Here is a 20,561-nt window from a genome sequence, read left to right as displayed (position 1 = left end):
CACAACGGGGAACAGCTGGACTAAGGCCAAGGGCCACAATATATATATATATATATATATATATATATATATATATAAAACCCCCCTCTTCCGAGACCTCCACTGGCTCCCTGTAATAGCTCGCATCAGATTCAAGATGACGGTACTGGCATACAAGGCAGTCGATAGAACTGCCCCTGCCTACCTCCAAGCATTAGTAAAGCCACACACCCCAGCTCGATCCCTCCGCTCAACTACCTCAGCTGGACGTCTGGTACCGCCATCGCTAAGAGCAAGCAAAGGTCGATCAGCAAAGTCACAACTTTTCTCTGTTTTGGGACCTCAGTGGTGGAACGAGCTCCCTACCGATGTCAGGACCGCAGAGTCGCTCACCAGCTTCCGCAAAAGACTCAAAACTCACCTGTTCAGAGTTCATCTCGACTCTGCATAGAAACCAATGCACAGCCACCATTGAATGTTGTACGTCCTGGCACTTGTACATTGCACTTATTTAAGGTACTTAATTGTGTAGCATCTACAGTAGCTGCTATCGTTGCTTTACACGGGGAATGGGTTAGCCTAGCGATTGTAATACTTGCACTTGGTTCTATGAACGTCTTTACTGTACCGACAGCGATATAGTTTCACTTCTTATGACAAATGTACTTATTGCAACAAATGCACTTATTGTAAGTCGCTTTGGATAAAAGCGTCTGCTAAATGCCCTGAATGTAAATGTAAATATATACAGTGGCGGACTCTTTGAAGGGCAGGGGCGATAAAATAAAAAGGGCACATTCTGCACAACATGGGGCCCAACCAGCATGCAAAAAGCTATGATGCATCATGTATGGCACTTCCTCTCGTATTCACCACTCTAGAGGACACTTTTTCAACCATGGAGGCACTGTGAGGGCATTAAGAGGGCACTCATTGAGGCACGTTCTAGAGGGCTCCTCATCATAATTTATTGTATGAAGGGGCACCAGAGGGAACCCAATCATTTGTTCACATGTAAAGGGCAGCCAATAAGGCACCAAGTCCGCCACTGTGTGTGTGTGTATATATATATATATTCTTCTCTATACGTACAGGCCTATATATCTATATATATATATATATATATAGATATATATTTTATTTTTTATTTACTTATTGACCATTATCTTTACAGACAATCATAAAAACAAGCCCTTAGCAAGAATGGATGACTAGAAAGTGAATAAAGAAGAATGTTTAAAAGTAGGTTTAAATAAAAACAATATTTTTTTATTGATAAATAAAAGAAGTGAAAAACAAACTCTGGTGAATTGGTGTTCCCCAGACAGAAGGGACCTCAGTTGGTGTTCCCCAGACAGAAGGGACCTCAGCTGGAGTTCCCCAGACAGAAGGGACCTCAGCTGGAGTTCCCCAGACAGAAGGGACCTCAGCTGGAGTTCCCCAGACAGAAGGGACCTCAGCTGGAGTTCCCCAGACAGAAGGGACCTCAGCTGGTGTTCCCCAGACAGAAGGGACCTCAGCTGGTGTTCCCCAGACAGAAGGGACCTCAGCTGGAGTTCCCCAGACAGAAGGGACCTCAGCTGGTGTTCCCCAGACAGAAGGGACCTCAGCTGGTGTTCCCCAGACAGAAGGGACCTCAGCTGGAGTTCCCCAGACAGAAGGGACCTCAGCTGGTGTTCCCCAGACAGAAGGGACCTCAGCTGGTGTTCCCCAGACAGAAGGGACCTCAGCTGGTGTTCCCCAGACAGAAGCTCTAGGACCTCAACGCCCCGCGCGCCTTGTCCAGGATGTCCTTCCTCATCCGGGGGTAGTTAGGGTGGGCTTCAAGGACCTGAGAGACAAGGAGAAGTTCTCTTTAGGAAACAAAGGCTTCATACAGACACACTTCAGTGGCATCTAGCACAATGGATATATGCTTATAATATATGCATTTTAATGTATAATCGCGTGATATAAGATGGGTCCGTCTTTATATCTCCATGGGGGCGCTAGAGGAACGCCTTCAGCTCTAGAGGAACCCCTTCAGCGCTAGAGGAACGACTTCAGCGCTAGAGGAACGCCGCTCTAGAGGAACGACTTCAGCGCTAGAGGAACGCCGCTCTAGAGGAACGCCGCTCTAGAGGAACGCCGCTCAACTCTACACACAGCGCCTTGAAGACAGAATATGAAGAAGTGTTGATGCTCACCTTGTGGCACACATCTATAGCGTCAACATGTCTCTTAGCTTTCAGGTAGTTGAAAGCCAGCTTGTATCCTGAAAAAGACATGTTATCACGTCATTAACATGTTTCCTGAAACAGACATGTAATCACGTCATTAACATGTTTCCTGAAACAGACATGTTATCACGTCATTAACATGTTTCCTGTAGCATACAGGTTATCACGTCATTAACATGTTTCCTGTAACATACATGTTAACACGTCATTAACATGTTTCCTGTAACATACATGTTAACACGTCATTAACATGTTTCCTGAAACAGACATGTTATCACGTCATTAACATGTTTCCTGTAACATACATGTTATCACGTCATTAACATGTTTCCTGTAACATACATGTTAACACGTCATTAACATGTTTCCTGTAACATACATGTTATCACGTCATTAACATGTTTCCTGTAGCATACAGGTTATCACGTCATTAACATGTTTCCTGTAACATACATGTAAACACGTCATTAACATGTTTCCTGAAACAGACATGTTATCACGTCATTAACATGTTTCCTGTAACATACATGTTATCATGTCATTAACATGTTTCCTGTAACATACATGTTAACACGTCATTAACATGTTTCCTGTAACATACATGTTATCACGTCATTAACATGTTTCCTGTAGCATACAGGTTATCACGTCATTAACATGTTTCCTGTAACATACATGTAAACACGTCATTAACATGTTTCCTGAAACAGACATGTTATCACGTCATTAACATGTTTCCTGAAACAGACATGTTATCACGTCATTAACATGTTTCCTGTAACATACATGTTATCATGTCATTAACATGTTTCCTGTAACATACATGTTAACACGTCATTAACATGTTTCCTGAAACAGACATGTTATCACGTCATTAACATGTTTGGGTGGGATGGTTGGGTTACTCTGATGTGGTTCAAGTGGTCAAAACGTACCGACGGTGGGGTTCATGTGTTCATAACGTACCGATGGTGGGGTTCATGTGTTCATAACGTACCGATGGTGGGGTTCATGTTTTCATAATGTACCGACGGTGGGGTTCATGTGTTCATAACGTACCGATGGTGGGGTTCATGTGTTCATAACGTACCGACGGTGGGGTTCATGTGTTCATAATGTACCGACGGTGGGGTTCATGTGTTCATAACGTACCGATGGTGGGGTTCATGTGTTCATAATGTACCGACAGTGGGGTTCATGTGTTCATAATGTACCGACGGTGGGGTTCATGTGTTCATAACGTACCGATGGTGGGGTTCATGTGTTCATAACGTACCGATGGTGGGGTTCATGTGTTCATAATGTACCGACGGTGGGGTTCATGTGTTCATAATGTACCGACGGTGGGTTTCATGTGTTCATAACGTACCGATGGTGGGGTTCATGTGTTCATAACCTACCGATGGTGGGGTTACTCTGGTGTTGTCATGTGTTCATAACGTACCGATGGTGGGGTTGCTCTGGTTCCCGTACTTCCAGGCCAGTTCATAGTTCAGCGCTGCATCCCGGAATGCCTGCTCCTTCTCCAGGATAAAGCCCAGGTACTCATAGGCCTTACAGCACGACTGGAGACATGTTACAGTAGACCAACATGTTACAGTAGACCAACATGTTAAAGTACACCAACATGTTACAGTAGACCAACATGTTAAAGTAGACCAACATGTTACAGTAGACCAACATGTTAAGGTGCTCATAGGCCTTACAGCACGACTGGAGACATGTTACAGTAGACCAACATGTTACAGTAGACCAACATGGTACAGTAGACCAACATGTTACAGTAGACCAACATGGTACAGTAGACCAACATGTTACAGTAGACCAACATGTTAAGGTACTCATAGGCCTTACAGCACGACTGGAGACATGTTACAGTAGACCAACATGTTAAAGTAGACCAACATGTTACAGTAGACCAACATGTTACAATAGACCAGCATGTGACAAATATCTCTTCTATATGTATATATCTACAGACAGACACAGTAGGGTGGTGCTTTGCCTCCACCTTGTTGTGACGGAGGCACCTCTTCAGCAGCTCTCCGGCCATGTCGTACTTCCCTGAGTGGATGTAGATGTCGGCCAGCAGCAGCCAGCTCTTCTCAAACTCGTCGGCATCCAGGACGCTCCAGCTCATCTTGGCAATGCGCTTCAGCTGGTTGCGGGCGCGCGGCGGCTGCTTCAGGATCATGAAGGCCGTCGCCATGGCCAGGAGGGCCGGGACGTGGTCCTTCTGGGGGAGACCAGAGAGTACCAGGGTGAGACCAGAGAGCACCAGGGTGAGACCAGAGAGAGATCAGAGACCACCAGGGTGAGACAAGGGGGAGACCTGAGAGTACCAGGGTGAGACCAGAGAGTACCAGGGGGACACCAGAGAGAGGCCAGGGACCACCAGGGTGAGACAAGGGTGAGACCTGAGAGTACCAGGGTGAGACCAGAGAGTACCAGGGTGAGACCAGAGAGTACCAGGGTGAGACCAGGGGGAGACCTGAGAGCACCAGGGGGAGACCAGAGAGAGACCAGAGACCACCAGGGTGAGACCAGAGAGAGATCAGAGACCACCAGGGTGAGACAAGGGGAGACCTGAGAGTACCAGGGGTAGACCAGAGAGAGACCAGAGCACTAGGGTGAGACCAGGGGGAGACCAGAGAGAGACCAGAGAGCACCAGGGGGAGACAAGAGAGAGACCAGAGAGCACCAGGGTGAGACCAAAGAGAGATCAGAGACCACCAGGGTGAGACAAGGGGGAGACCAGAGACCACCAGGGGGAGACCAGAGAGAGACCAGAGAGCACCAGGGTGAGACCAGAGAGAGATCAGAGACCACCAGGGTGAGACAAGGGGGAGACCTGAGAGTACCAGGGTGAGACCAGAGAGTGCCAGGGTGAGACCAGAGAGTGCCAGGGTGAGACCAGAGACCACCAGGGTGAGACAAGTGGGAGACCTGAGAGTACCAGGGGGAGACCAGAGAGAGACCAGAGAGCACTAGGGTGAGACCAGGGGGAGACCAGAGAGAGACCAGAGAGCACCAGGGGGAGACAAGAGAGAGATCAGAGAGCACCAGGGTGAGACCAGAGAGAGATCAGAGACCACCAGGGTGAGACAAGGGGGAGACCAGAGACCACCAGGGGGAGACCAGAGAGAGACCAGAGAGCACCAGGGTGAGACCAGAGAGAGATCAGAGACCACCAGGGTGAGACAAGGGGGAGACCTGAGAGTACCAGGGGGAGACCAGAGAGAGACCAGAGAGCACTAGGGTGAGACCAGGGGGAGACCAGAGAGAGACCAGAGAGCACCAGGGGGAGACCAGAGAGTACCAGGGGGAGACAAGGGGGAGACCTGAGAGCACCAGGGTGAGACCAGAGAGAGACCTGAGACCACCAGGGGGAGACCAGAGAGTACCAGGGTGAGACCAGGCGGAGACCAGAGACCACCAGGGGGAGACCAGGCGGAGACCAGAGACCACCAGGGGGAGACCAGAGAGAGACCAGAGAGCACCAGGGTGAGACCAGAGAGAGATCAGAGACCACCAGGGTGAGACAAGGGGGAGACCAGAGACCACCAGGGTGAGACCAGAGAGAGACCAGAGAGCACCAGGGTGCGACCAGAGAGAGATCAGAGACCACCAGGGTGAGACAAGGGGGAGACCTGAGAGTACCAGGGTGAGACCAGAGAGTACCAGGGGAAGACCAGAGAGAGACCAGAGACCACCAGGGGGAGACCAGAGAGAGACCAGAGACCACCAGGGGGAGACCAGAGAGAGACCAGAGACCACCAAGGTGAGACCAGGGGGAGACCAGAGAGACCAGAGACCACCAGGGGGAGACCAGAGAGTACCAGGGTGAGACCAGGGGGAGACCAGAGAGAGACCAGAGAGCACCAGGGGAGACCAGAGAGTACCAGGGTGAGACAAGGGGGAGACCTGAGAGCACCAGGGTGAGACCAGAGAGTACCAGGGTGAGACCAGAGAGTACCAGGGTGAGACCAGGGGGAGACCTGAGACCACCAGGGTAAGACCAGGGGGAGACCAGAGAGAGACCAGAGACCACCAGGGGGAGACCAGAGTACCAGGGTGAGACCAGAGAGAGACCAGAGACCACCAGGGGGAGACCAGAGAGACACCAGAGACCACCAGGGAGAGACCAGAGAGAGACCAGAGAGAGACCAGAGACGACCAGGGTGAGACCAGGGGGAGACCAGAGACCACCAGGGGGAGACCAGAGAGTACCAGGGTGAGACCAGGGGGAGACCAGAGAGACCAGAGACCAGCAGGGGGAGACCAGAGAGTACCAGGGTGAGACCAGGGGGAGACCTGAGTGCACCAGGGTGAGACCAGAGAGAGATCAGACACCATCAGGGGGAGACCAGGGAGTACCAGGGTGAGACCAGAGAGCACCAGGGGGAGACCAGAGAGAGACCAGAGAGCACCAGGGTGAGACCAGGGGGAGACCAGAGAGTACCAGGGTGAGACCAGGGGGAGACCTGAGAGCACCAGGGTGAGACCAGAGAGCACCAGGGTGAGACCAGAGAGTACCAGGGTGAGACCAGAGAGTACCTGGGTGAGACCAGGGGGAGACCAGAGAGAGACTAGAGACCACCAGGGGGAGACCAGAGAGTACCAGGGTGAGACCAGGGGGAGACCTGAGAGCACCAGGGTGAGACCAGAGAGTACCTGGGTGAGACCAGGGGGAGACCTGAGAGCACCAGGGTGAGACCAGAGAGTACCTGGGTGAGACCAGGGGGAGACCAGAGAGAGACTAGAGACCACCAGGGGGAGACCAGAGAGTACCAGGGTGAGACCAGGGGGAGACCTGAGAGCACCAGGGTGAGACCAGGGAGTACCAGGGGGAGACCAGAGAGTACCAGGGAGAGACCAGGGGAGACCAGAGAGAGACCAGAGACCACCAGGGGGAGACCGGAGACCACCAGGGTGATGCTCTCAGGTCACGTGACACCTGACTGGCTGAAGCGTGTTTGCGGCGGGCTGTTGGCGTGTGGACGTTACCTCAGTGTTCGCCACCTCGGTGAAGACGTTGAGGGCCTTCTCCACGTTGGCCTTCTGCTTTGTGGCCAGTAGGCAGTAGCTCTCCAGGATGCGGAGCTGGACGTGACCTCCGGGCGTCTGGGGCTTCAGCTCCTTCAGGAGCTTCTCAGCCGTCCGCACGGCCAGCTGCTCCGACTCCTGCTTCTCTGTGGAGTTCCTGCGTGGTGAGGAAGAGGTGGTGAGGAGGAGGAAATAAGCCATAGAAGCAGTAAACGACAGGATATTGTTGGACATGATGGAAGTATAATATCAGAGAAGGCCGGACGAGTCTGTCTGCTGGATGTAGGCGGGGCCTACCCCATGTCCCCATCTAGGTTCTCAAAGACTTCTCCCCCGATGGTGTCGTTGTCTGGGTTCAGGCAGATCTCGATCATGTTGTACACGGCGTTCTGGCCCCAGTCGCTGTCCTTGCGGGCCTTGTTGAAGTGCCTCAGGCCGTCGTTAGGCTCTCCGGTGTACCTGAGGTACAGTAGAGGGTATCGTGGTGAGGGGTTCCCCTCCAAGCACAAAGGTTGTGGGTTCAAACCCCACGTTTAGAGAGAGGTCTAAACCCTCTATGGTCCTTAATGACTGTGTATATTGCGGATAAGCGTGTCTTTGGGGAACCTCCCTAAGGACCGGCGGCACTGACCACAGGTACAGCCCTCTGCAGTAGTTGAAGCCGGGATCAAACTTGGCCCTGGAGACATGTTTCTCCGCCATGTCCAGGAAGCGAGGGACCTGCTCCAGCTTTCCAGCCCTCCGCAGCAGGTCGATCAGACGGGACAGGGTCAGGTAGTTGTCTGACAGGAACACACAGGAACACACGGGACAGGGTCAGGTGTGTTAAAGACTCACCTGGTGGACAGTCTCTGTGATGAGTGCTAGACTCACCTGGTGGACGGTCCCTGTGATGAGTGCTAGACTCACCTGGTGGACGGTCCCTATGATGAGTGCTAGACTCACCTGGTGGACGGTCCCTGTGATGAGTGCTAGACTCACCTGGTGGACGGTCCCTGTGATGAGTGCTAGACTCACCTGGTGGACGGTCCCTGTGATGAGTGCTAGACTCACCTGGTGGACGGCCCCTGTGATGAGTGCTAGACTCACCTGGTGGACGGTCCCTGTGATGAGTGCTAGACTCACCTGGTGGACGGCCCCTGTGATGAGTGCTAGACTCACCTGGTGGACGGTCCCTGTGATGAGTGCTAGACTCACCTGGTGGACGGTCCCTGTGATGAGTGCTAGACTCACCTGGGCTGCGCTCCAAGAGCTGCTGGAAGTGGAACACTGCTTGTTCATAGTCCTGCTTCCGGAACATCAGGTCGGCCATCATCTGGAAACATGAAGGAACAATAATAATCCATCATTATATTATATTAATAGTATAATACAATAATAATCCATCATTATATTATATTAATAGTATATCACAATAATAATCCATCATTATATTATATTAATAGTATATCATAATAATAATCCATCATTATATTATATTAATAGTATATTACAATAATAATCCATCATTATATTATATTAATAGTATATTACAATAATAATCCATCATTATATTATATTAATAGTATATCACAATAATAATCCATCATTATATTATATTAATAGTATATCACAATAATAATCCATCATTATATTATATTAATAGTATATTACAATAATAATCCATCATTATATTATATTAATAGTATATTACAACTAGAAAATGCGGTGAGTGCTGTAGTACAAAGTGAGGTAGAAAATACTTTTTAATAAAGCCTCATGGATTAAGACATAAAGAAACGTTGAATGGCTTAAATCAGGTGAAGGGATTTGAACAAAAGTTCAAAAGTCTAAATGGAGTAAACAATGTAAACATGCTCACCATTTAAGAAAAAGTAAATGGTTGGAAACAAATACAGTGACAGCTGAATGAAAAGCGCAGTGCAGAAATGTAAAAGGTCAAATGTATTGCCCTGCACTGCTTGTGTGTGTGCGTGTGCGTGTGTGCGTGTGCGTGTGTGTGTGTGTGTCTTTAAGAGAATAGCGAGCCGGTGCGTGATAAAAAGCAGCTCAATAGAGTGGGGAAAAACAGCCCAATCTGGCAACACTGCCTGAACGTCCTCCAAAAGTAGCCCAATCCGGCGAGAAAAACCGCCCAATCTGGCAACAATGCTGAACGTCCTCACGCTCAAGCGTCAACGTAAATCAATGAGACCAACTGAAAACGAAGCCGGTATGAAACTAAAACTGTGATTCTGAATAAAGTTTAAATGATAATTCCGTTTGGATATTATTGAAGATACAAGTGTGTATATTTGTTAAATGGTTCGAACAAAGAAAACGGTTGAAAATTGATTTCGTCACGTCTTAAACAGTTTGAAGTACCAGAGGACGCCTCCCATTGGCTCCCATGCTAAAAAAAAGATAATATTTTAAAAGAAAAATATCTTAAAAAGTATGAAATATTTTAAAATCTGAAAAAAACGCGCAATTCCAAGCTATTCTGAATATTTAAAATTTGAATGGAGTCTCTAGGTGAAAAATTGAGGAAGGAGATAGGTCCCAGAGTTTGTAGAGAATAATAAAGAAAGAAAGAAAGAAAGAAAGAAAGAAAGAAAGAAAGAAAGAAAGAAAGAAAGAAAGAAAGAAAGAAAGAAAGAAAGAATAGAACTAGTAGTTGAGCGCTGCATGCAGAACTCACCTAATAATAATACATCATTATATTATATTAAATGTATACTACAATAATAATACATTATATTAGCAGTATACTCCATGGGGAGGTGATATTGGTAAGGTGATATTAGCAGTATACTCCATGGGGAGGTGATATTGGTAAGGTGATATTAGCAGTATGCTCTATGGGGAGGTGATATTAGTAAGGTGATATTAGCAGTATACTCCATGGGGAGGTGATATTAGTAAGGTGATATTAGCAGTATACTCCATGGGGAGGTGATATTAGTAAGGTGATATTAGCAGTATACTCCATGGGGAGGTGATATTACTAAGGTGATATTAGCAGTATACTCCATGGGGAGGTGATATTAGTAAGGTGATATTAGCAGTATACTCCAAGGGGAGGTGATATTAGTAAGGTGATATTAGCAGTATACTCCATGAGGAGGTGATATTAGTAAGGTGATATTAGCAGTATACTCCATGGGGAGGTGATATTACTAAGGTGATATTAGCAGTATACTCCATGGGGAGGTGATATTAGTAAGGTGATATTAGCAGTATACTCCATGGGGAGGTGATATTAGTAAGGTGATATTAGCAGTATACTCCATGAGGAGGTGATATTAGTAAGGTGATATTAGCAGTATACTCCATGGGGAGGTGATATTAGCGGTATAATCCATGGGGAGGTGATATTAGTAAGGTGATATTAGCAGTATACTCCATGAGGAGGTGATATTAGTAAGGTGATATTAGCAGTATACTCCATGGGGAGGTGATATTAGCGGTATAATCCATGGGGAGGTGATATTAGTAAGGTGATATTAGCAGTATACTCCATGAGGAGGTGATATTAGTAAGGTGATATTAGCAGTATACTCCATGGGGAGGTGATATTAGCAGTATAATCCATGGGGAGATGATATTAGTAAGGTGATATTAGGAGTACATAAGGGGGAGGTGATATTAGTAAGGTGATATCAGCAGTATATTAGGGGGAGGTGATATTAGCAGTATATTAGGGGGAGGGGCTAGCCAGACCCACCAGCGTTGCGTCTTCGTTTAATTGGTCGTTCTTCAGAATGGCGCCACATTGCTGCTGGCAGGCTTCCAGGTCGTCCAGGGTGAGGTACAGGCGAGACAGCTCCAGCATCACCTAGAGACACATTCAATAACAGGAGCCTTATTAACCACAGACTACACAGAGTACACAGTGAGTACCCAGTCAGGGCAGTGAGGACACACTGAGTACACAGTGAGTATCCACTGAGTACACAGTGAGTACCCAGTCAGTGCAGTGAGGACACACTGAGTGTACAGAGAGTACCCACTGAGTACAGTGAGTATCCACTGAGTGCAGTGAGTACACACTGAGTACACAGTGAGTATCCACTGAGTACACAGTGAGTACCCAGTCAGTGCAGTGAGTATCCACTGATTACACAGTGAGTACACACTGGCTACACACCAACGGCCGCCTGTTGATCAGGGTGCACTGACCTTGTGATCGCTCTCACAATACACCAGAGCTTCTTTGTAGAACTTGACGGCTCTCTCGTAGCCCCGCTGGCTGGCGTAGTGTCGGGCAATCTCGGAGCAGATGTCAGCGGCGAGCTGCTTCTGCGTGGCCACAGCGTCCGGCTGTTCCATCTGGACCTGCTTCAGCACCTTGGCCTGCACATCGCGGGCCTGAGGGCACACAGCGGTCAGGGCGCTACCAACCAGCGTCCTAAGCTAACACCAGGATAACCCTAACCCTAACCCTAAACTTACACCAGGATAAACCTAACCCTAACCCTAAGCTAACACCAGGATAACCCTAACTCTAACCCTAAGCTAAAACCAGGAAAACCCTAACCCTAATCTAACACCAGGATAACCCTAACCCTAACCCTAAGCTAACACCAGGATAACCCTAACCCCAACCCTAAGCTAACACCAGGATAACCCTAACCCTAACCCTAAGCTAACACCAGGATAACCCTAACCCTAAACTAACACCAGGAAAACCCTAACCCTAAACTAACACCAGGATAACCCTAACCCTAACCCTAAGATAACACCAGGATAACCCTAACCCTAAGCTAACACCAGGATAACCCTAACCCTAAGGGCAGACAGCGGTCAGGGCCCTACCAACCAGCGTCCTAAGCTAACACCAGGATAACCCTAACCCTAAGCTAACACCAGGATAACCCTAACCCCAACCCTAAGCTAACACCAGGATAACCCTAACCCTAAACTAACACCAGGATAACCCTAACCCTAAGCTAACACCAGGATAACCCTAACCCTAAGCTAAAACCAGGATAACCCTAACCCTAAGCTAACACCAGGATAACCCTAACCCTAAGCTAACACCAGGATAACCCTAACCCTAAAATAACACCAGGATAACCCTAACCCTAAGCTAACACCAGGATAAGCCTAACCCTAAGGACAGACAGCGGCCAGGGCCCTACCAACCAGCGTCCTAATGTTAACTAGGGTTACCCTAACCCTAACGATAACTAGGGTTACCCTAACCCTAACGATAACTAGGGTTACCCTAACCCTAACGATAACTAGTCCCTTCAGAGATCCAAAGCGTGGATGTGATAGATGTGACGTCACTTCTACTCAACCCATGAACAAGGGTGTGTTCTGTGTTGCTGGTCCACCAGTGACATGCTGCTGGTGGACCAGTGAGCTGGGCTGAAACACAATGAGGGGACGTACCCGCTGCAGGGAGAGCAGGGCCTCCTGGATCTTGCTGGTTCTGCTCTGGACCTTGGCCAGCAGCACCAGAGCCCTGCAGTCACTGGTGAGCGCTGGGAGGTCTGTGGCTGGACCAGGGACAGGGACAATGGGACGTGGTAATGCAACAGCTTGGACAGCAACCGTCTCCTTCTTAACTGTTATCATCATGGTGTGTAGAGCTGTGAGGTGTGGTGAGCAGTACCTGGCTCATGGGCCAGGGCGGCCTGCAGCGCCGCCTCACAGCGGTCGTACTGCTTCATCTTCAGCAGCAGCTCTGCCAGGTCGTAGCGCAGGAAGCTCTGCTGCTCGCCCTGCAGCACGGCCTCGTAGTAGCTGATGGCCTGAACCACACCAAGCGTCAGCAGGGTGTGTGTGTGTGTGTGTGTGTGTGTGTGTGTGTGTGTGTGTGTGTGTGTGTGTGTGTGTGTGTGTGTGTGTGTGTGTGTGTGTCTGTGTGTGTCACCTTGGTGTAGTTGTGTGTCTTGATGAGAGCCTTTCCGATCTTCCTGGCCAGAGCTCCGTCGCTGGGGTTCTTCTGCAGAGCTTGTTCGTACACCTGGATGGCGTTGTCTGGCTACGGACCGCAGGACACAAGGAACAAGGACACAGGACACAAGGAACAAGGACACAGGACACAAGGAACAAGGACACAGGACACAGGACACGTGAACCAGGGAACAAGGACCCAGGACACAAGGAACAAGGACGGGACACCGTGACCCAGGGGTCAACACAGCAGCCAGCAACCATCCATCCTACACACTACACATCCATCCTATACACTATACATCCATCCTATACATTATACATCCATCCTATACACTACACATCCATCCCATTCATCCAACCTGTAGGACGTACCTCTTGGATGTTCATGTATGCATCTCCCAGCAGAAGGAAGGTGTGAGAGCTCGGCATCTGCTCCACCATTTCTCTGTAGAAACCAACGTTAACATCACAGGAACGCTTTTGGTGATGGCACTGAAATAGACACATTATAGACAGATATCTATCTATATAGATATAGATATCTATACATCTATATAGATAGATGTATAGATATCTATCTATATAGATATCTATACATCTATCTATATATCTATATAGATAGATATACATATCTATACATCTATCTATATATATATAGATATCTATACATCTATCTATCTATATATCTATACAGATATATAGATATATAGATAGATATATAGATGTATAGATATATAGATAGATGATATCTATACATCTATCTACAGTGGGGCAAAAAAGTATTTAGTCAGCCACCAATTGTGCAAGTTCTCCCACTTAAAAAGACGAGAGAGGCCTGTAATTTTCATCATTGGTATCCTCAGCTATGAGAGACAAAATGAAAAAAAAATCCAGAAAATCACATTGTCTGATTTTATAAGAATTTATTTGCAAATTATGGTGGAAAATAAGTATTTGGTCACCTACAAACCAGCAAGATTTCTGGCTGTCACAGACCTGTAACTTCTTCTTTAAGAGGCTCCTCTGTCCTCCACTTGTTACCTGTATTAATGGCACCTGTTTGAACTCCTTATCAGTATAAAAGACACCTGTCCACAACCTCAAACAGTCACACTCCAAACTCCACTATGACCAAGACCAAAGAGCTGTCAAAGGACACCAGAAACACAATTGTAGACCTGCACCAGGCTGGGAAGTCTGAATCTGCAATAGGTAAGCAGCTTGGTGTGAAGAAATCAACTGTGGGAGCAATTATAAGGAAATGGAATACATACAAGACCACTGATAATCTCCCTCGATCTGGGGCTCCATGCAAGATCTCACCCTGTGGGGTCAAAATAATCACAAGAACGGTGAACAAAAATCCCAGAACCACACGGGGGGACCTAGTGAATGACCTCCAGAGAGCTGGGACCAAAGTAACAAAGGCTACAATCACTAACACACTATGCCGCCAGGGACTCAAATCCTGCAGTGCCAGACGTGTCCCCCTGCTAAAGCCAGTGTATGTCCGGGCCCGTTTGAAGTTTGCTAGAGAGCATTTGGATGATCCAGAAGAGGATTGGGAGAATGTCATATGGTCAGATGAAACCAAAATAGAACTTTTTGGTAAAAACTCAACTCGTCGTGTTTGGAGGAGAAAGAATGCTGAGTTGCATCCAAAGAACATCATACCTACAGTGAAGCATGGGGGTGGAAACATCATGCTTTGGGGCTGTTTTTCTGCCAAGGGACCAGGACGTCTGATCCGTGTGACGGAAAGAATGAATGGGGCCATGTATCGTGAGATTTTGAGTGAAAACCTCCTTCCATCAGCAAGGGCACTGAAGATGAAACGTGGCTGGGTCTTTCAGCATGACAATGACCCCAAACACACCGCCCGGGCAACGAAGGAGTGGCTTCGTAAGAAGCATTTCAAGGTCCTGGAGTGGCCTAGCCAGTCTCCAGATCTCAACCCCATAGAAAATCTTTGGAGGGAGTTGAAAGTCTGTGTGGCCCAAAAACATCACTGCTCTAGAGGAGATCTGCATGGAGGAATGGGCCAAAATACCAGCAGCAGTGTGTGAAAACCTTGTAAAGACTTACAGAAAACGTTTGACCTCTGTCATTGCCAACAAAGGGCATGTAACAAAGTATTGAGATGACCTTTGGTTATTGACCAAATACTTATTTTCCACCATAATTTGCAAATAAATTCTTTAAAAATCAGACATTTTGATTTTCTAGATTTTTTTTTTCATTTTGTCTCTCATAGCTGAGGTATACCTATGATGAAAATTACAGGCCTCTGTCATCTTTTTAAGTGGGAGAACTTGCACAATTGGAGGCTGACTAAATACTTTTTTGCCCCACTGTATATATCTATATAGATAGATATCTATCTATATAGATATATAGATATCTATCATACCATCCTTCAGGTGGCGGTGACACATCCCTCAGCCTCTCTACACCACCCTCTGCCCCTCTACACCACTCTCAGTCTCTCTACACCACCCTCAGCCTCTCTACACCACCTCCACCCTCAGCCTCTTTACACCACCTCCGCCCTCAGTCTCTCTACACCACCTCCGCCCTCAATCTCTCTACACCACCTCCGCCCCTCTACACCACCCTCAGCCTCTCTACACCACCCTCCGCCTCTCTACACCACCCTCAGTCTCTCTACACCACCCTCCGCCCCTCTACACCACCCTCAGCCTCTCTACACCACCTCCGCCCTCAGCCCCTCTACACCACCCTCAGCCTCTCTACACCACCTCCGCCCTCAGTCTCTCTACACCACCCTCAGCCTCTCTACACCACCTCCACCCTCAGTCTCTCTACACCACCTCCGCCCTCAGTCTCTCTACACCACCTCCGCCCTCCGCCCCTCTACACCACCCTCAGCCTCTCTACACCACCTCCGCCTCTCTACACGACCCTCAGCCTCTCTACACCACCCTCAGCCTCTCTACACCACCCTCAGCCCCTCTACACCACCTCCGCCCTCTGCCCCTCTACACCACCCTCAGCCTCTCTACACCACCTCCGCCCTAAACCACCTCCAGGTGGAGCTCACCTGTAGCAGCCGCAGTACAGGCGCTTCTCCTTGCGGTGGTTCAGGTAGATGTCGGCCATCTTTTCCTTGGCCTGGACGTAGCAGGGCGTGTCGGGGCCCAGCGTCCTGAGCATGCTCAGTGCGAGCTCGGCGTCGCCCCTCCGCAGCGCCAGGTCGGCGTTGGCCACGGTGAGGCGCGGCCCCTCCGCCGTCCCCGCGAACTCGTTGATGGCGTCCTGCATCACCTTGGCCGCCTCATGCTGAACAGTTTCATGTATTAGATTAATATAATAACATATTAATAATATAACTCCTGCATCACCTTGGCCGCCTCATGCTGAACAGTTTCATGTATTAGATTAATATAATAACATATTAATAATATAACTCCTGCATCACCTTGGCCGCCTCATGCTGAACAGTTTCATGTATTAGATTAATATAATAACATATTAATAATATAACTCCTGCATCACCTTGGCCGCCTCATGCTGAACAGTTTCATGTATTAGATTAATATAATAACATATTAATAATATAACTCCTGCATCACCTTGGCCGCCTCATGCTGAACAGTTTCATGTATTAGATTAATATAATAACATATTAATAATATAACTCCTGCATCACCTTGGCCGCCTCATGCTGAACAGTTTCATGTATTAGATTAATATAATAACATATTAATAATATAACTCCTGCATCACCTTGGCCGCCTCATGCTGAACAGTTTAATATATAATAATATATATATATATACATAAACACACACACACACACACACACACATATATATATATATATATAGTGACGATATAGACTAAAACAGCACTGGGACTTTTTACTATACATGCATCACTCCGCTTTACAGGTGTTCTTTACAGGTATTTGTGTAGCTTAGATTGCAACAAACTTTGCACCGCAAAGATGTTTCCAGAAATAAAATTTGAGTTGAATTACGAATGGTCGTCAGGAGAGGATAAAGGGAAGGAAAGAAGCCTGGATACTTCAGCTGAACACATGGGTTTTCTCTTCACCACCTTAGTTAGGTGGTTAGGTGGTCAACCAGGTAGTAAGGGTTAGTTAGGTGGTCAACAGGGTAGTAAGGGTTAGTTAGGTGGTCAACAGGGTAGTAAGGGTTAGTAAGGTGGTCAACAGGGTAGCAAGGGTCAGTTAGGTGGCCAACAGGGTAGTAAGGGTTAGTAAGGTGGTCAACAGGGTAGTAAGGGTGAGTAAGGTGGTCAAAAGTAAACGGGTTAGTGAGGTGGTCAACAGGGTAGTAAGGGTTAGTTTGGTGGTCAACAGGGTAGTGAGGGTTAGTTAGGTGGTCAACAGGGTAGTATGGGTCAGTTAGATGGTAAACAGGGTGGTGAGGGTTAATTAGGTGGTCAACAGGGTAGTAAGGGTTAGTAAGGTGGTCACATGGTAAACGGGTTAGTTAGGTGGTCAACAGGGTAGTGAGGGTTAGTTAGGTGGTCAACAGGGTAGTAAGGGTTAATTAGATGGTCAACAGGGTAGTGAGGGTTAGTTAGGTGGTCAACAGTGTAGTAAGGGTTAGTTAGGTGGTCAACAGGGTAGTGAGGGTTAGTTAGGTGGTCAACAGGGTAGTTAAGGGTCAGTTAGGTGGTCAACAGGGTAGTAAGGGTTAGTTAGGTGGTCAACAGGGTAGTAAGGGTTAGTAAGGTGGTCAACAGGGTAGTGAGGGTTAGTTAGGTGGTCAACAGGGTAGTAAGGGTCAGTTAGGTGGTCAACAGGGTAGTAAGGGTTAGTTAGGTGGTCAACAGGGTAGTAAGGGTTAGTTAGGTGGTCAACAGGGTAGTGAGGGTTAGTTAGGTGGTCAACAGGGTAGTAAGGGTTAGTTAGGTGGTCAACAGGGTAGTGAGGGTTAGTTAGGTGGTCACATGGTAAACGGGTTAGTTAGGTGGTCAACAGGGTAGTGAGGGTTAGTTAGGTGGTCAACAGGGTAGTGAGGGTTAGTTAGGTGGTCAACAGGGTAGTAAGGGTTAGTTAGGTGGTCAACAGGGTAGTAAGGGTTAGTAAGGTGGTCACATGGTAAACGGGTTAGTTAGGTGGTCAACAGGGTAGTGAGGGTTAGTTAGGTGGTCAACAGGGTAGTAAGGGTTAGTTAGGTGGTCAACAGGGTAGTGAGGGTTAGTTAGGTGGTCAACAGGGTAGTAAGGGTCAGTTAGGTGGTCAACAGGGTAGTAAGGGTTAGTAAGGTGGTCACATGGTAAACGGGTTAGTTAGGTGGTCAACAGGGTAGTGAGGGTTAGTTAGGTGGTCAACATGGTAGTGAGGGTTAGTTAGTTGGTCAACAGGGTAGTGAGGGTCAGTTAGGTGGTCAACAGGGTAGTGAGGGTTAGTTAGGTGGTCAACAGTGTAGTAAGGGTTAGTAAGGTGGTCAACAGGGTAGTGAGGGTTAGTAAGGTGGTCACATGGTAAACGGGTTAGTTAAGTGGTCAACAGGGTAGCAAGGGTCAGTTAGGTGGTCAACAGGGTAGCGAGGGTTAGTTAGGTGGTCAACAGGGTAGTATGGGTCAGTTAGATGGTCAACAGGGTAGTGAGGGTTAGTTAGGTGGTCAACAGGGTAGTAAGGGTTAGTAAGGTGGTCACATGGTAAACGGGTTAGTTAGGTGGTCAACAGGGTAGTGAGGGTTAGTTAGGTGGTCAACAGGGTAGTAAGGGTTAGTTAGGTGGTCAACAGGGTAGTGAGGGTTAGTTAGGTGGTCAACAGTGTAGTAAGGGTTAGTTAGGTGGTCAACAGGGTAATGAGGGTTAGTTAGGTGGTCAACAGGGTAGTGAGGGTTAGTTAGGTGGTCAACAGGGTAGTTAAGGGTCAGTTAGGTGGTCGACAGGGTAGTAAGGGTCAGTTAGGTGGTCAACAGGGTAGTAAGGGTTAGTAAGGTGGTCAACAAGGTAGTGAGGGGTAGTTAGGTGGTCAACAGGGTAGTGAGGGTTAGTTAGGTGGTCAACAGGGTAGTAAGGGTCAGTTAGGTGGTCAACAGGGTAGTGAGGGTTAGTTAGGTGGTCAACAGGGTAGGAAGGGTCAGTTAGGTGGTCAACAGGGAAGTGAGGGTTAGTTAGGTGGTCAACAGGGTAGTAAGGGTTAGTTAGGTGGTCAACAGGGTAGTGAGGGTTAGTTAGGTGGTCAACAGGGTAGTGAGGGTTAGTTAGGTGGTCAACAGTGTAGTAAGGGTTAGTAAGGTGGTCACATGGTAAACGGGTTAGTTAGGTGGTCAACAGGGTAGTGAGGGTTAGTTAGGTGGTCAACAGGGTAGTGAGGGTTCGTTAGGTGGTCAACAGGGTAGTAAGGGTTAGTTAGGTGGTCAACAGGGTAGTAAGGGTTAGTAAGGTGGTCACATGGTAAACGGGTTAGTTAGGTGGTCAACAGGGTAGTGAGGGTTAGTTAGGTGGTCAACAGGGTAGTAAGGGTTAGTTAGGTGGTCAACAGGGTAGTGAGGGTTAGTTAGGTGGTCAACAGGGTAGTAAGGGTCAGTTAGGTGGTCAACAGGGTAGTAAGGGTTAGTAAGATGGTCACATGGTAAACGGGTTAGTTAGGTGGTCAACAGGGTAGTGAGGGTTAGTTAGGTGGTCAACATGGTAGTGAGGGTTAGTTAGTTGGTCAACAGGGTAGTGAGGGTCAGTTAGGTGGTCAACAGGGTAGTGAGGGTTAGTTAGGTGGTCAACAGTGTAGTAAGGGTTAGTAAGGTGGTCACATGGTAAACGGGTTAGTTAGGTGGTCAACAGGGTAGTAAGGGTTAGTTAGGTGGTCAACAGGGTAGTGAGGGTTAGTTAGGTGGTCAACAGGGTAGTGAGGGTCAGTTAGGTGGTCAACAGGGTAGTAAGGGTCAGTTAGGTGGTCAACAGGGTAGTAAGGTTCAGTTAGGTGGTCAACAGGGTAGTGAGGGTTAGTTAGATGGTCAACAGGGTAGTAAGGGTTAGTAAGGTGGTCACATGGTAAACGGGTTAGTTAGGTGGTCAACAGGGTAGTGAGGGTTAGTTAGGTGGTCAACAGGGTAGTAAGGGTTAGTTAGGTGGTCAACAGGGTAGTGAGGGTTAGTTAGGTGGTCAACAGTGTAGTAAGGGTTAGTTAGGTGGTCAACAGTGTAGTGAGGGTTAGTTAGGTGGTCAACAGGGTAGTTAAGGGTCAGTTAGGTGGTCAACAGGGTAGTAAGGGTTAGTTAGGTGGTCAACAGGGTAATGAGGGTTAGTTAGGTGGTCAACAGGGTAGTGAGGGTTAGTTAGGTGGTCAACAGGGTAGTGAGGGTTAGTTAGGTGGTCAACAGGGTAGTAAGGGTTAGTTAGGTGGTCAACAGGGTAGTAAGGGTTAGTAAGGTGGTCACATGGTAAACGGGTTAGTTAGGTGGTCAACAGGGTAGTGAGGGTTA

The 20,561-nt window shown here is 47.9% G+C and overlaps 1 protein-coding gene across 2 annotated transcripts in view; it reads right to left on the bottom strand.

Annotated features, from left to right (window-relative positions):
* Nucleotides 1-1,231: 1,231 nt before the first annotated feature.
* Nucleotides 1,232-20,561, bottom strand: part of ttc21b (tetratricopeptide repeat domain 21B) — a 32,372-nt gene continuing 13,042 nt past the window's right edge. The window contains exons 15-29 of one of the 2 annotated variants that reach the window (XM_079732118.1): nucleotides 16,195-16,433; nucleotides 13,506-13,578; nucleotides 13,108-13,218; nucleotides 12,847-12,985; nucleotides 12,624-12,730; nucleotides 11,406-11,594; nucleotides 10,951-11,061; nucleotides 8,478-8,559; nucleotides 7,876-8,026; nucleotides 7,542-7,703; nucleotides 7,206-7,401; nucleotides 4,210-4,434; nucleotides 3,643-3,763; nucleotides 2,166-2,233; nucleotides 1,232-1,810 (exon numbers count right to left, since the gene is read on the bottom strand). In XM_079732118.1, coding sequence (XP_079588244.1) covers nucleotides 1,733-1,810; nucleotides 2,166-2,233; nucleotides 3,643-3,763; nucleotides 4,210-4,434; nucleotides 7,206-7,401; nucleotides 7,542-7,703; nucleotides 7,876-8,026; nucleotides 8,478-8,559; nucleotides 10,951-11,061; nucleotides 11,406-11,594; nucleotides 12,624-12,730; nucleotides 12,847-12,985; nucleotides 13,108-13,218; nucleotides 13,506-13,578; nucleotides 16,195-16,433 — 2,052 coding nt within the window. In that variant the 3' untranslated portion in view covers nucleotides 1,232-1,732. The remainder of the gene's footprint in view (nucleotides 1,811-2,165; nucleotides 2,234-3,642; nucleotides 3,764-4,209; nucleotides 4,435-7,205; nucleotides 7,402-7,541; nucleotides 7,704-7,875; nucleotides 8,027-8,477; nucleotides 8,560-10,950; nucleotides 11,062-11,405; nucleotides 11,595-12,623; nucleotides 12,731-12,846; nucleotides 12,986-13,107; nucleotides 13,219-13,505; nucleotides 13,579-16,194; nucleotides 16,434-20,561) is intronic. The other variant, XM_079732119.1, reaches the window with a different exon arrangement.

The sequence above is a fragment of the Pollachius pollachius genome (genome assembly GCF_949987615.1).
Source record: "Pollachius pollachius genome assembly, chromosome: 3".
Taxonomy (NCBI): domain Eukaryota; kingdom Metazoa; phylum Chordata; class Actinopteri; order Gadiformes; family Gadidae; genus Pollachius; species Pollachius pollachius.
This window is presented reverse-complemented; position numbering and strand designations above follow the sequence as displayed.